The 17,132-nt window shown below is 37.0% G+C and overlaps 1 protein-coding gene and 2 pseudogenes across 1 annotated transcript; 1 reads left to right on the top strand and 2 right to left on the bottom strand.

Annotated features, from left to right (window-relative positions):
• Window positions 1-201: 201 nt before the first annotated feature.
• LOC113338945 lies at window positions 202-2,266 on the top strand (annotated as a pseudogene).
• Window positions 2,267-4,910: 2,644 nt separating this feature from the next.
• On the bottom strand, window positions 4,911-5,961 carry LOC113338230 (RING-H2 finger protein ATL5-like). The gene has a single exon (XM_026583685.1). The coding sequence runs from the start codon at window positions 5,767-5,769 to the stop codon at window positions 4,921-4,923; it is 849 nt and encodes a 282-aa protein (XP_026439470.1). The 5' UTR covers window positions 5,770-5,961; the 3' UTR covers window positions 4,911-4,920.
• A 10,188-nt stretch (window positions 5,962-16,149) lies between these two features.
• On the bottom strand, window positions 16,150-16,249 carry LOC113339126 (annotated as a pseudogene).
• Between the last annotated feature and the right edge of the window lie 883 nt (window positions 16,250-17,132).

The raw sequence follows: 17,132 nt of genomic DNA on the forward strand, positions 1-17,132 counted from the left end.
AAACAATTATTCAAATTTTAAAATACTCAAAAATCAAACAAGTTTATTCTAAATCTAATATTTGAATTATAATTCCAACATACCTGAGTTTTGAGACCCTCAACTTGAGTAGCATATGGTTGATTGCCTTGGCGCGTGGATCTACATGGTAGTAATATTCGTATCTGGTAGTTCCATAACAATAAGGATCGTCATAACCCGATGGCGCATGTTGAGACCCTAGTATTGGTGTTTGAGGTGGCGGCATTGAGGATAGATACACAGATGATTATCCTTGATTTAAATCTGCAAGTGTTTCTGTCAACAAGTGTTATTAGTGTCAAGTACAGTCTTTACAGTAAGAACTTGGTGGTGGACTTTCACGGTATTGCCATTTCAAGATGGCTACGTCTTTACTCTCTTATTTTTATTTTCTTTTGGTAATATTAATATTTCAAATGTTAAAGTTCAATTGGTCTTTTATCAAGTTTTGGAGAGAAGAAAAGCTAGGATTTTGGAATGATTTCATCACCGTAATTATTTCTCTTCTTATCTCATGAATTTCATTAATCCCATGAATAGCTAAACTTCTTAGTGATTGGGAATGAATTCTCAGTTCTAAATAATTCTTCACCAATCTGATGCCACTCCCAAGAATAACATCTGATGCCACTCCAGAATTATCAAATTATGTTAAACAATTCTTCACCAATCTCTTCCACAATACTGCAGAGTAAGTAAATTTATTGATTTTTTTTTTGCTCTGGTAAATCAACATTTTTATTACGTGGTGTTAATCCTCTAAAAAGAAATCTTTGCTCGAGTTCTTTAATCAAATGGTTTACTGTACTGGACATTATGTTAGGAAATTAGGGTGGGATCAACAACAAGGAGAGAGCCACTTGGACGAAATGTTGCGTGGAGAGGTGTTGACTGCTCTAGTTATCTTCGGACATGCTCCAACAAGAAGGGAGGCTTTGCGACGTTTTCATGCATATGTAGATGATAGAAATACACCACTTCTCTCTCCCAACACGAGAAAGGTTTGTCGAATGTAAATCGTCAATTTTTGTCTCCTCGTGTCACTTCTCTTGTTTTCCCATGTGTTTTCTTAATGTTACTTGCTCCTACTATTTTGTTGGCAGCATATGTTGCTGTTACGCAGACCGTTGCCACCTCAAATAGACGAGGCTATGACGCACTTCTAAACATTTATAGGGAGACTGATCTAAGCCACGAGAAAACACGTATTTTAGGTACTTCCATCAAGTTATTCTGGTAAATCGTTCAGTTGTTTCTCCCTCTATATTGTTGCTGAATATTTCCTCCCTTATTGCAGGTTCTCTTGCCTCTTGTCCTGATCCTAGCATTGTACTTGATGTTTTGAACTTTATGTTGTCATCTGACGTAATCGACTTTTTATATGATTACGTTGAAGGTTCATTTTGAGTGATCAATGAACTCTCCATAAAGGTTTTGATTCATTAATCAACATTGTTGTGTAGGTTCGACGTCAAGATGCATATTGCGGTTTAGCTATAAGTTGGGAGGGTGTTGAAACTGCATGGGGTTGGCTGAAGGTACTTTTTTCTTCTTTAATCCTTTGAAATCATAAATAGCGTGCTTCAAGCCGAACACTGAACTTCATATCTAGGACAACTCTTTAACTCACGATATGTTTTGTACAATGATTTGTTGTTAATGTTATCCAGGAAAACTGGGATCACATCTTGAAGACTTATGGTCCTGGTTTCATACTGACACGCTACATTTCCCTCATTGTCTCACAGGTAACTCTTGAGTTCTTAATCCCATTACGTTTTTTTCACCACAAACGTTTTTATTAATCTTAGCATGTTTTAATTTTTCTTATCCAGTTACCATATAGTGTTACCCGAGCTACTCCCAAATTCTAATCCTAATTGATTTTTATAATACGTTTCTAGCCCATTACATTTTGCAATTTTTCCTTACAGATATCTTTAGGATTTCAATTAACAGCAACATGTCTACAGGGAAAGATGTTTCTTTTGATTGTTTGAAAGCCCATAATCATACATAGCTCTCGTTCTTAACTGCAAAATATATCCATTTTTTTCAGTTGTCATCCCCCGATAAAGCAGCTGAAGTAGAAGAGTTCTTTGCTACACGTACCAAGCCTTGTTTTGTCAGGGCTTTGCAGCAGAGTCTCGAGTGGGTTGACATCAATGCAAACTGGGCTCGAAGTATTCGGTAGGAGAAGTCTTTTGAAGAAGTAGTCAAGGAGATGGCGCGCAAGAATTACTAATACGGTGTTTCTCTGGCGGAGACCCTTCTAAAACAATTTAGATTTTTGTAGGCAATGCTAATAAAATTTGATGGTTCACTTACTATCCATATCCGAACATGTCAAATGCATATAATAGCCATCATGGTGTTCTAGTCTTCAAGACATGTGTCATTGTTGGATATCTTGATTGTGATGCTCTTAGGATGCAGAATAACAACAAATAAGTAACCAAGATAGCAAAAAGCAACTTTCTAAAGGAGGTCTCAGATTCAGTTAATTTGCTGAGATATCGAACCCCAAAAACAAGGCTTTTAACTAAAAGTGGCCGGAAACATATGGTACTACTAAACTTGGAGGAATTTATTTGGAGCTATTTTCCAAGTGCAACTAGTAGTATGTATGGGTAGTCATCAGGAAATTCCACATTCAAACTTATATCTACTTCTCAGCACCAAGAAAGAAAACATCATCACTACTCACTAATGGCTGCTGCTGCATCTCATCATGAAGAGATCTCCCATCCATTTCACTGGCACTATGCCGATATGGACGATAAAAACTTCCAAGTCCATGGCAGAAGTCTTCTCTTTATCATCATCATCTTCTCCCTCCTCCTCATCCTGTGTCTCTTATGTCTCTATGCTCGCTGGCTATATCGATACCGCAGATCATCGTTTCCGACCACAACCACGACCGTAATGGCAACAATCAACACCACTCTTCACCCAGACCCTCCGTGCGGTGACTCGTTAAGTGGGCTTGACCAGGATACTATTAACAGCTTCCCGGTCATCTTACACCGTTCAGGCGATCCAAACTCGGCGGAAACTCAGTGTTCCATTTGTCTGAGCATACTTCAAGATGAAGAGAAAGTTAAAGTACTTCCTGGTTGTAATCATTGTTATCATCTCGAATGCGTCGATAAGTGGCTCAGTACTCAATCTAGCTGCCCACTTTGTCGAGCTTCACTGGTGGTTAAAAAGTCGCTCCCGGAAGCAATAACACTCCCTTGATTGACTCACGACTCAGACCAGCGATTTGTACAAAACATATCTGAAGTTGCCAACTTTTTTTGTTTTTCCGTCGAGTCTTATAGTTGCAGTTTTCCCGAACTTTGAATAGCAAATGTAATGTAAACTTTGAAGGAATAAGTAAATGTTTGTTTTCTGATTCAGAGAGAATCCGACTTCCTAAATAGTACAGCATATCGTAGTCCAACGTAAAGTTCTCTCGTGTAATCCTTTCGGGAACATGACTTGGTCTAGCCTGAAGTAGTTTTTGCCCAGCAATCAGCTTGTAGTTTCTTTCTGATGTAACGGTTTAACAAATAAAGGCGTATGCGGTCGGCAAGCTTCCCGATATTGTGTGTCTTTATAAGGCTCGGACTATATATGATGCAGGTTTTATGTCAAATTCTGTTATTCGATCTTATCTCTTCTTTTCATTCCCCTTGACCATTCAGACACCATTTATGTTGCAGTTGCACTACCTTTTTCTTGCATCCTTTTTTCTGTTGCATTACTTTCCAAATTATATCCCAACACAGTTGATGGATTTATATGATTTGTTTCGAATATGTTGGGTTTACGTACACTCGATGGTGCTGTGGAGTTTGTAGGAATGTAGAAGTTAGAAGAACTATACTGCACTTGTCTTGTCAGTGTCACTAGCCAAAATAAAATATACTAATAGTGTACTTGGATTTTGGGAAAGTTTTTTTTTTTAAAGTATCGAGGAAATTTAAAAATTTGAGATTTTTTTTTAGAAAGAATCCTAAGAAGGAATCATAGGATAGACTCTTGAGAGGGAGTTTATGTTTCTTGAGAACTTCCCCGTCTTGGTTATTGAGTTATAACTCACCATGGATTCAGAGAGAATTCTGAATAGTATGTGAAAATTGGGATCGTTTACTGATTTGATTGAAGACCCCTAGAATTTACAAGGGTCAGATTCTCAAATATTTTTTAACACTACAACCACATCTACTGCTTGTTTTTCTTATTCTTGGCCAGTGAGCTAAACAGGTCAGGTCGACATCTATGTACCAGTTTAAGGACTAAAGATGACGGATGGCCAAATACGCCAACAGATCTCTTGCCAGCTAAAGTCAGTCCATCAGTGAGGAGGTCCAGGAATGAGCAATGTGTCAATAGCAATCAATCGCAACAGACACATTATAAGCTCATGCATTCCTGGTAGCATGTCAGAAGCTAAAGCTCGCACGGTAGTCCTCCCTGCTCGTGTCGTTGATGCATCGGTCAGTGGGAAGGAATCTAGTCAGACAGTGATGCAACTGTCCCAGGATTAAAATCAGGCCTAGATTCACGGGCCTAGCACAATGGGCCAATATCCACCTTTCGTATTTATAGACTAGGAATCACACTCATACGAGGATCCCCGTGACCACATTCATAATCATGTTCATGCCCTTTGTTATTGTCAACCTACATAACCACAGGCAGAAGCTGATCAAGGTCACAAGAACTGTCCCGCAGTGTTCACATGTTGCTCTAACTTTATATTACTGCTAACTAACTGTCAAATTCAAAGGCAAAAAGAAAAAAAAAAAAAACAGAACTGAGCAGGCAGGAATTACTGAACTGAACTGAAATTTTTGACCATTAAAATGTCTAAAACCAAAAGTAAAATTATGATGTTTATGTACATTTTGCTCAAACAATGAGCTCAGTTACAGTAGTTGTTAACGGAAACAACTTATTATGTTCGGACTTACTTCTACTTAACATTCTCTTTAACGAACAACCCAAAGATGTTGAAGGTAACAACGGTAACGACGACGTTGATAATGACGATAATGTCCTTCCTGCTGGTGCTGACGATGAATCTTTTACATTCTCTATATTTGAATTGGAGGTAGCTGAATGATTTGAATTTTCAGTAGGAGAATTTGGGTCGGTACTGACAACAGCCAACTCTGCAGCTGCTTCATCTTGAACTCCGGCTGCTTCCGTCGGTGTAATCGTTGACAATGAATTGATCACCGTTGTCGCTTTATCCGGACCGACCGGAGCTCGACAAATCGGACAACAGGAATGCGACTGTAACCACATATCAATACACTCAACATGAAACACATGACTACACTTGGGAAGATTTCTTCCCATTTCATCTTCTTCAAAACAGCTCAAACAGATTACACAATCCAATCCATTTTTATAAAGATCAGATTTATAAACGAACAAAGGGAGAGAAGAAACGACTGAAGCGTCGAGACCGTTCATTGGCGAATCAACGTAAGTGTCGTCGTAAATAGTGGTACGTAAATGACGATGATGTAACGTGGTTGAATCAAATACATGAGATTGCTGTCTTCTTCTTTGTTGCGCTTGTCCGAGTAACCACCTTGCATAAACATGAAGTAACAGAACAAATGATATTACAACTAGTAATGATACAATCGCCGCCAGCATGACCTTACCGTCGTACGAATTGATGCTCGGGAAAAACCCTTCGGAGCTTTGTGGTGACTCAGGTGGAGTTAACAAACTGGTTCTACCCATTTGAGCTAGCAATGGCAGAGCTTTGAATGAAGTGACTTTGTAGAAGTACTTATAAATGAAGGAAGTGAAAAGAAGCCATAAAAAGATAGATCCTTAAAAATGGAATCAATGTGAAAATTTTATATGAAAGTCTCATTTTATACAAAAAGATGGAATTATGGGATTTTGTGCTTAAATTTGTAGCTAGCGTAAATTAACAACTAAAGCCTATTTTTTTTAGTAGAATTCTGTAGGGATTAGAGAATTTAATATCGGTTGTCCAAGGTTATATTTAGCTTTCCCATGGATAATGGGATCTGATTATTGACTTGATATGTAGAGTTTAGTATCTAGTGAAGACTCGTGAAGGCGACGGCATAAACAAATAAAATTTTCTTTATAGTTTCATGTGAAGAGTTTTTTGCTTTTTTTCTTTTTTTTCCATGATTTATAAGGGCTTATACGAGCCTTACTAAGGAGATACCATTCGGTCGATCCAACGATCGGAAACGCTTCAGATCATTTTGTCTTATATGGAATGGTATTCTCTTAATAGAACTGGTATCCGTCTTTATAAATGATGTTTTTGTTTTGATTTCCTTTTTTTTCATTCTTCTCATTTCAAATTATGATTTCTAGCTTAAACTAAGGTATTTTGAGTTCAAGAAAATGAGTAGTATTTAATCGAGCTAACATTTTCTCTCGACAACTTTCAGCTTTCAAGGGTCAAAAAAAAGGATTGGAAAAAGATTACTCAAGGAATAAAGAAGGGGAATTTTGGGGTCTTGTGCTTTTTTTTTTTGTCCTTCACTATTCAAAAAGCCAAGAAAGTCGCTTCAATTTTGAAAAAGGCACACTGTAACAACAGGGGCCAGGGCTCTTTCTCTCTACAACAACAACAGCTGAACGTTAGGTGCGATGAACAATCTTCAGTGGGTACAGTGTTTGAGCATAGAAAAGCCAACTCTGTAAGGATGATAACAAACGGGGGAAATGAAACTTGAAAGAGAGAGTGAAAGATTGATTAGACCAATGTATTTAATATCGGATATCGGTTCATCTCGACCGGGACCGATACACTGGTACGATTTTATAGCGGGGATATTATCGTTGAAATATCGGTTCTACATTTAGAGACTATAATTTTATATTAAACATTTCTCCACACATTTTCGGATAAGATATAATAGATAACATCAATTTTATCAAAAAAACAAAATAGTAACTTTAGTAGACTTGCTTCGAGAGCTACATGCACCTCTACTACCACTTGGAAGACTTTCTTCGCCAAAATTACTCTTAAACTTTATAGAAAACGACCAATCCCGTCTCATATCAGGAAATGTAGGAAAATTTCGTATCGACCGATACGGCCGATATTTGACCGAAACGGCCGATATTCGACCGATACGGCCGATATTATCGGGCGAATATCGTATCCCCGATATCCTTCTTATCGTATCGTTCTGGGCCGATATCCGAAATATCCCCGATATATCGGCCGATATTGACTACACTGGATTAGACTCGTTTCACAGTTACTGTGCCATTGTACCCGAAAAAGCACAAAGAAAGAATCGTCCAGCAAGGTATTAGAAGTTAGAACTATTCATGAATCCTTATTTTGGGCATACCAAAATCTTTCAAGGCATACCACATGAAGACAAAAAAGGTTGTGAAATAGCAAAATCAGATTACCCCTTAATCCAATTTTTTTTAATGGCAAATCTGCCCTTTACGATTAGTGTTAATAATATTGATTAGTGATTAAATATTTTGTTTAGTGATTAAGATAATTTTCAGAATTATAAAAGGTTGTTCAGATGAATTTTTTGATCATGGTTCGGCGAAACATGTTGAGGTTCGGCTCACATCTATGAGCCGAATCTACCAATTGATGAACGGTTCGGCTCACATCTATGAGCCGAACAACATCCTGAATAGCCCAGAAAAATAATAATTACTGGTTCGGCTTATATTTCGAAAATCGTATGAGCCGAATATCAATTTGTTATTTTTTGGGTTAAAATATTGTTATTGGTTCGGCACATATTGAGAATATCGTAATAGCCGAACCTCATAAATCTGTTAGGTTCGACACATATTATGATTATCGAATATGCCGAACCCCTATGCATCTCTATATGTGACTAGGTTCGGCTTGAAATTTCATGAAATTTTAAGCCGAATTGTTCATATACACTTACAGGAAGCTTTTGTGATGAACAATTCGGCTAAAAATGCAACTCAATTTTAAGTCGAACCCAACAATGTAACCGTCATTTAATCGATGAAAAACAACAAATAGGAGATTGGGTTTGTAAAACTTACTTTCTTATCCTTATTTACGGAGTTGGAGATGCAGTTGGTTCAGTTTCTGGTTCAATTGGTGGTTGATTTTCAGTTTCTACACCTTCATCTTCAATTGGTTCTTCTTCTTCAATTGATGGATTAGAAGACGATTTGGTTTGCCTAGTCCCTAGTTTTCTTTGTACGAGTCATTATGTGGTTGAGTTTAATCGACGATCAAATTTTTACGAATCGACAATTAATCACGATGATGAATTTTTTTCGCAGGAAGGGGAAGAGTTCGGCTAGAGGAGGAAGAAGAAGAAGAAATGTTAAGGGAAACTGATTTTGATTAGAAAACCGATTTTAAATTTTTATATTAAGGGTATATAGGTAATTGAACTATCCATAGGATACCCCTTATAAGGTCACCCAAGATGGGACTATTGTTTTGTATGCCTTGAAAGATTTTGGTATGCCCAAAATCAGGGTTCCTATTCATACAATCGAATCAATATTTGCAAGGATTTTATACTTGGTTAGTTTGGGCCTACTACTAGAAGATAAAACCAGTCATTGTGAAGTAAAATTGAAAACTCATTATCCAATTATTTTCTAGAATGGATGATCTACCCCTCATTATTTTCCGTTATTAATAGTTGTTTAATTTTGTGAACCTATGAATCAACTAATATTAATATATCATTAAGACATGGAATTCTTTTTCAATTTGTTGGAAAAATATAAATCTAGAATCAGTAGATGTTCATGTTCTTGTAGACCAATTAATCTTAATGTTTTTGATCCATAAAAAACATCAACCAAGAATATGTGGATGCTCATGCACTCAGAGACCGATTCTAGGTTGATGTTCTTCATTCACGAAGAACACTAGAAATGGTGCCGATAGTTCCCCCATATACCGATTTTAAAAAACTATAACTCGAGAGTTTTTCTGTATATTTTTTTTGTTGCAAGGATCGTCTTAGATAAATGTCCATTATCTACCGATTGTAAATCCGGCATTTCTTCGACTCTTTTGTTCATAACTTCTCCGTCCGACGTCGGAGTTACCTCATTCTTTTCGGCGTTGAACTCGTATTTTCATTTTCTATAATATAGACATAATTTTTTTTTGGATTTGGACAAGTTCTAATTAGTCTTGGATCCATGGATTCCTTACTTGTATCACATACTCTTAAATTAAGAAAATTGGACATTTCCTTTAACTATAGTCTATGTGAATGTTCACATCAACCGATTCTGGGTTTAATATTCTTCAACCACGGAGAACATCAAGTACAATCGGTCGACGTGATCTTGAATATCGACGGATCTATGTGGGATTCTTTGTGTCTACTCTTAATAAAAATATGTTTAAGCCCCAACCCATTACATAATAAAGGTATTGTATGATTGGGGTCCTAATGTTTGTCTCAATATGGGATTTACCACTAATGTCAGCCCAATAGATTTTTGACGCTCCTGTGTTAAATTTACCCTGGTTCGTCCCTACCAATAACGTAGACTTGAAATGTATAACTATAAATTTTAAGAAAGAGGTAATGTTACTGTCGCTTATAAAAGAACTTGAATGTACATCCCTGGTGCTTTAAAATACGCATCCGGTCAAACCAAATTTTCCTGGAAAACTAAGAACAGAAGCGTAGAAAATAAAAATATAGTAAAAAAAAAGAATGACTTGAGATTCACTCATGTATTCATTGATAATTTTAATGTGTTATATAACTATAATAAACGTGTCTCCTTTTTATATGAAAGGCTTGAACTCTAGTTCTAGGAACCCTAAATTAGAGCAGAAAATTTGTATGACGAGTCACTTGACCACATTTCTACTACGTCTCACCCGATTTACAAGATCAGTTATGTCCATGGACTTTAATAAACGGGGATTGTAATCAACACTTAATCCGTCAAATCTAAACCAAAGTCGTGTCTATTCTTAATAAGAGCATGAACTCGTTACATAATAAAGATATTATATTATTTGGGTTCTGATCATTTTTCTCAATAGGGGATATACCACCAATGCAATGATAGACGCATTTATGTGTCTATTTTGTTCTCAATTTTCTGTATTGTTAGATTCGATTAAGTACTTATTGTGTTATTTTGTGTTCTTGTAGGAAATTTTAGAGAAATAAGCCCTTGCGGCGAAATGGGCTAAAAAAGCAGTGTTTTACACCCCGGAGAAATGTACCGTAGGCACCCCAAAAATGCACCGGAAGCGTCCCAGAAATGTCCCTGAGGAACCCAGAAAAATTACTATTTCCACCCCAATTGATATTCGCACCCCAGCACTCTGGATAAGGGGCACCTTCTTCAACAATTTGAATTTGTGTTTTTGGCGGGAAATGAAATTTTCAACTGGCAGAATTTTGATTGTCAAAATGAATGGGTTAGAGTGCGATTCAATCGCTGAAAATTGGCAAAAAGATGTGATTTTGCATAAGGAACAAAGTTTGGGTGGTGGTTTCGATCAAATTTGGCTGGAATACGTGTTTTGATTCTCGAGTTCAAAACAGGGCAAGCATGCACTGGAGGATGATAATCACTCGTCATGGAGAGTTATGGACGTGTTCTGATGATGTGGAATGGCTCGAGCATCACTTTGGGTCGTGAAGAATCGATTTGGAGCGTGGAGGGAGGAAGTTTACGCAAGAAATTCCAAGTTTGGTAAGAAAATATTCGGAAAATATTGTTATTTACTTCCCGCATAATGAAGAATTATATTGGAGTTATTGGCGAGATTTGGAGCTGTTGTTGGGTATAAATAGGCTCTTTGGGTCTACTAGAGAGGGTGTCGTGAGTCTGGGGGGCTGAGGAGAGCCAGAGAAGAAGAAATTCGAGTTTTGCCAAACTCGGTTTCTGCTGCTGCTGCTGCTGCTGCTGATGAACATGAAGAACGGACCTGCAACAACAGTCGTTTTTCTACAGTGATAACGACTCACACATGTGGGTCGTACATCAGGCAGTCTTATTTTCCACATCGTTTGCGACACAGCCGCAGCAGTCTTATTTTGTCACTGAGGGTCGTAGGTCTCTGATTTTATTGTATTTCTCATATTCTCATCATTTGTAAACCATTTTTGAGCCATAATAAATTATTTTGAGAGCATTTTTACTATGATGAGCTAAATCCCTCGTAACCAAGGCAATGGAGGAAGCTATTCATGCAACATAAATGGGTAAATATTTTATTTAATTATATAATTCACCTAATCGCTGCTTTTGCAGAGTTTTAAATTATTTGAATGATTGTCTTAATTATTTGTTATTCAGTTTGATAGGTTATGCTTGGTTTAATCTCTTGATAATCTATGCTTAAGGTTTACAAATAATGTTTGAGAATCTGTATGATTGATAGTGAATTAAAGATAAAAGAGGACTTAAGAATTGAATAGAGTTTTGAAATATTTATCATTCAATTTTGCATAATAATGGAATCTAGTGTCTTGGTTACCTCTCGCCCACTTTGTTAATATTTTTGTATATAATTTTATCAAATCTTTAAATTTAATCTTCACAAGTCCGAGAGTTTGAACCTCATTACTACAACAACCCACGAAAAATCATTAATCAGCCAACCCAATAGATTTTTGACGCTCTAGTGCTAAATTTACGCTGGTTCTTTCTTACCAGTGCACTAGTTTAGGTAGTTTTCCTTTTCATGTCGTAGGTGTGGCTATTCAAAATGGTGTTGGGGCCCTGTTAGAACACTGCTCGGTCGAACTCGCAAGCGTTGCTATCTCAAGCTTGTTTGTCAATGTTAGGGATCAAAACTATAAGTCTTGATTTCTAGTCTACTTATGGTGATGTCTCGGACTAGGATTGATTGTGTAGCCGAGCATTAGAATTCACGGCGTTCATCAATTGAAGACGAAAACCTACTAAGGAGAGCTTGTGGAACTTCATCAACAAAAGGTATGTGGAGACTAAAACGCATCTATCACTTGGAAAGTCTATTTCTACTTTATCTCCTATATGGAGACAAAAGTCGTATTACTACATAGTATTCGATTATGCACATTTGAGATTTCGAGCTGAGTTTAACTCACTTACATATTTCTCGAAATATGTGTTAGTAAGCTTTCCCTTCAACCAAGTTCATCTTATATTCTTGACGAGAGTCAAAAGATGATCATGTGAAAATTGTCGAGTAACATATTACATAGTTTGTGTGATACAATCATTTGGTGTAGACTTGGAATTTTTCGTTATTATCATTTCAATAACTTGATTAAAATAGAGTTTAGAACTATTGGATATAAACATAGTATGCGTACTTGCATATATATAATCCATGTCCGAGAACCATAGTATGCATACCCGTATGGGTACTGGATGGTTTGTGAAAGTCCGGGTACCAAGTACACATACCGGTGCGCATACTTGTGTAAGGTATAAGTCCATAATTTTCTATTGGGTTATGGAAGTGTACTAAGGTATGCGTACCTGTTCGCATACTGGCGAACCCAAACTCATTGTGCAAATATTAGGGAATGCATTTTATGCAATCCGTGGCTATAAGCCTATAATGTTCATAAATTTATTCGAGTGAATCAAACCGATTTTGTTTCAATTGGGATCTTGTATACTTCAATGAGAATATAGCAATAAAACAAATCTATAACTAGTTTTAGTTGAGTCATTTATATATTGTTATTAAGATGAATAAGGTTGATATGAGAGTGTTCATATAGCTAACCTCGGTTAACTACTGTTGAGCCAACATAGTATGCACATTTAGTTACAGTTACTCAAACCTAAATAATGGTATATGTTTTTTTGTGTATAACAAGCTAAGTTCGATCTAACGGTTGAAAGATATTAGCTTGAGTCTAATCAGGTTTTCATCTAACGGTGAATATTGAATGCTTTGTTACCAAGGTAACTTAGATTGCAAACCCAGATTTGAAAACTATATAAGGGAGAACTCTAACAATTGGGAAACCTAATCCCCACACTGATAGACGCATTTTTGTGTCTAATTTGTCCTCAATGTTCTTATTGTTGGAACTCTATTTTTGTACTAATATTGTGTTTTTATGTATTTTTAGGAAATAAACATTTTTGGAAAATTCGGCTCGAAAAGTTACCCGGGGCACCCTTGAAGGACAATTGTTATTCGGACTCTCACTATCGGTTAAGGGGAACCTCAATGGACACCTGCTATTCGCACCCCAGTTCAGGATAGGGGGACACCCTTTCTTCTTCGTTTGAAAACTGTTTTTTTGGCGGGAAATGAAATTCTCAACTGGCATAAGTTTCACAAAAATGAAGGGGTTACGGGTCGATTCAATGGCTGAAATTTGATAGAGAGATGTGATATAGGTTAAGGAACACATTTTGGGAAGTGGGTTCGATCGGAATTGGCTGGAAAACGCGTGATGATTCACACACCCAAAACAGAGCACGTGTACTGTAACACGAGCAAAATTAAAGTTCTTGTGTGCATGGAGGAGTTATACTAGCGTTGAAAGAATTCTGAGACGTGGAGAAGGATAACTAGAGCGTGCAGGATCAAATCTAACGTGTGTAGAAGCCAAAAATAGAAATTATTGTTAAATATGGGCAGCGAGCAATGACGGGATTAATGGGAGATTATACGGTGTTATGGTCGGATATTTTTGTTCTAAAACACTATAAATACAAGGCTAAAGAGTTTAGCAAGTTTGGAGAGTCTTGGGGAGAGTTTAGGAGCCGAGAAGAATCGAAAGAAAGTCACGCAGGAGAAAAGCTTGCTGCTGGTGCAAGGAAGAACACGAAGAACATAATACCCTCAGGGACAGTCGTTGATTAGGGTTGCTTAATTGCGACAATACTCAATTCCTTCCCCCAACTTCGGAACAACATCACTTCTGTTGTATCGTTCTTTTTAAACGCTTTATATGCGTCGCAAACACTGTTGTAACCGTTTTTCTCCATTTTCTCTTGATTGTAAACAACTTTTGAGTATCAATGAATCAATTTGAGAGGTTTTTCATCATGAGTAGCTAAACCCAATCCCAGGGGTGACGGAGGAATCCTTTCTCGCAATATTTATGTGGTAATTTTTATTTGATTAATTTTTGCAATATTTATATATGATTAATTGCATTGAAAATAAATGATTTACATGATTTTTATTAATCAAATATATTTTCTCTTGATAATACATGCTTAGTTTTATACTCTTGATGTATTATGCTTGCGATTAATCTTTGATATTTTGAGAATCTGCTTTTGGCAATAGTTAGAATCAAAATAATTATTAAATTTGCATAATAAAAAATAAATAAAACTACATAAATATTGTTGAATGGTGGAATCATCACCCCTATTTTCTCCATAAAATTTATATCACTTGTTAATTGAATTTTCTATATTTCTAAATTATTTAAATCTAAAAAAAATTATTCCCTTCACAAGTTCGAAAAGAACCCCTTTTACCACTATCTACAACAACTTTTGAAAATACATCAAATTTTTGGCGCCGTTGCCGGGGACCTGTGCTTAGGTAGAATTTTTTTGTTTAGGTTTATTATTTTTTTTTCCTTTTTACGTTTCTTTTTGTCTTTGATTTGCAGGTTCGAAGTGGAGTACTAAGGACCTTGGAAGGAAAAGCTTAAAGCGAAAGGAGCGAAAGAGGAATATTTTTTTTTTTATATATAGAAAAGAGAGAAAAAAAAAGAGATTTTTATATTTTTTTTTAGGTTATTTTTATTTTTCTTTTGCACTTTACTTTATTTGGACTTTGGACTGGACTCTTGGACTTTATTATATTTTTTTTTAAACCCTACGGAAGGGTAGTTAAATACAAACTGTGTGCAGGGAAGGACGGTGATTACAATATCACCTCGGCCCCTCGAATTTCGCACACGGCATAGGAGTCGTGGCCCGAGTCGACGACAACGGTTCATCCCCCGTCTGGTACGGGAGGTAAGTCCAATCGAAACACTCGTGAATCTCCTGTAAGCGAGTTACTGTATTCCTTAAGGTGATCATTGATTGAGGACGAATTTGGACTTTCTTTATTTCCTAGTAAAGGGCAAGGCCTGGCCTAAACAAGATAAGGGTTCAGATTTCATCACCGCTCCCTTCTTGCCCGCTTTAGGAGAACAAAACCTAACGCGAACCCAAGCTTTAAAATCTGATTAGAAAGAGACCTATAGGGTATCGAGCTTGTTAGGAAATATTTTTGAAGGATATTGGTTATTCTTTTAGCATACTTCGAAGTTCATGACGGTTTCTGTGGGTTGAATGCGTGACTGCGCCGCCTTGTAATGCGGTGAGGCCTTGGGTATCAAAGCTCCACTGAGATTCCCTCGCCTCGATTCAACTTACTTTGACTCGGATTGATTCCATAGGGGTTTTCTTAAATTGTAACGAATTCCCTTTCGAGATATAGAAGCTAGTCTAGAAACAATCTAAGTGAGCCATCATGCTTGTTGTTTGCTAGAAATCTCTAGGTTTGTTGTGGTAAAGTCGAGTCATCCTGTTGTGTGATTGCTAGAACCTTCATGTTAGGATTTTTATTTCTTTTTGATTTTTTTAGTGTATGACCGAATAGGACTTGGAAAAGAGATACTCTAGGTCGATTGATTAGCGAAAAACCTAGTAGTTCTCCTGATTTAAGCAGGGAGCTTGAAGATTGTTCTTTTGAGAGCCCTGTTTTTGGAAACTTCAGTTTTGAGAATCTGCGTCTTTGTGAAGAAAGTTCTCCTAGTCCTTTGGTAGTGCCAGAAATGGCAACTTTAAAAGATTTATTGAACCCAACTAGGACCTCTCGTCCGTCTTGTATCAAGTTAGCTGAAACCGAGGCAAATTATGAACTCAAACCTGGGACTTTACAGATGCTCCCAACCTTTTTAGGAAAATAGAATGAGAACCCCTATTTTCATGTTAGGGAATTTGAGGAAGTATGTAGTACTCTGAAAATTAAAAACCTTAGTGATGATGCACTGAAACTTAGGTTATTCCCCTTTTCCTTAAAAGATAAAGCCAAATCTTGGCTGTATAGTTTGGATTCTGAGTCAATTGAAACCTATGAACAACTTACATCTGCCTTTATACATAAGTTTTTCCCAAGGCACAAAACATCGTCTATTAGGACACAAATTTTTACTTTTGCTCAACAAGAGGGAGAATCTTTATATAGGTATTTAGAAAGGTTCAATGACTTAATTTCTCAATGTCCTCATCATGGTTTAGAGAAGGTTAGGTTAGTTCAGATCCTCTACGAGGGTTTAGACTATTCAACAACGACCATGGTTGAGTCCTTATGCACAGGTGGGTTTGAGAATAAAACTGTTGATGAGTCGATGACATTTTTGAATGAAATCGCCAATAAGACCCAACAATGGGAAAATAATAGGTAACCCCAGAAAACAATTCTTCTAAGTAGAGGAAATGTCAATAGGGTAGAAGGATCCTATGAGTCAGATGCTAAAATAGCATCCATAGCCAAAAGGTTAGAAGCGTTGGAATTAGGTCATTCTAGTGGTACTAGTGGTAGAATAGATCCTTTTTGGGAAGACCATACTGTTGAAGAGCAAGCCAATGCTCTTTATAACAACACTAGATTCGATAACCGTCAGAAGTTTGACCCTTATTCATAAACATATAACCCTGGATGGAGAAACCATCCCAACCTTTCTTGGTCTAAGGGCCAGAGTCAAGGTCAGTCTAGTAACTCTCAAGCTCCCCCAGGTTTTGGCTATCCTAAGAATCCTTCAGCCCCGGCACAGTTTCAGAACCCTTCGGATAAGAAGATTATGAGTTTAGAAGAGTCTCTTGCTTTGTTAACTCGTAACACTATGGAGTTTCAGCAATTTGTTGCTCAAGGTATAGAAGAAAATAAGAGAATAGGTCAGGCTAACTCTCAGGCTATTTCCGAGTTGAAAACCCAGGTTAGTCATATAAATGAGTCTTTGAGGGAAAAAGGTAAGTTTCCTAGTCAAACTCAACCCAATCCTAAAGCAGAGAAATCGTACAATCATGTGAACTCTATTACAACCCTTAGGAGTGGAAAGAAAGTTGACAATAAGGTTGCCATGCCTGATAATGAACATGCTGTAGTTCACCCTTATGAG

Source organism: Papaver somniferum, unplaced genomic scaffold (genome assembly GCF_003573695.1).
Source record: "Papaver somniferum cultivar HN1 unplaced genomic scaffold, ASM357369v1 unplaced-scaffold_19, whole genome shotgun sequence".
Taxonomy (NCBI): domain Eukaryota; kingdom Viridiplantae; phylum Streptophyta; class Magnoliopsida; order Ranunculales; family Papaveraceae; genus Papaver; species Papaver somniferum.

Coding starts and splice junctions, on each gene's coding strand:
- LOC113338230 (XM_026583685.1), bottom strand. CDS start 5,769: ATGGGTAGAACCAGTTTGTTAACTCCACCTGAGTCACCACAAAGCTCC.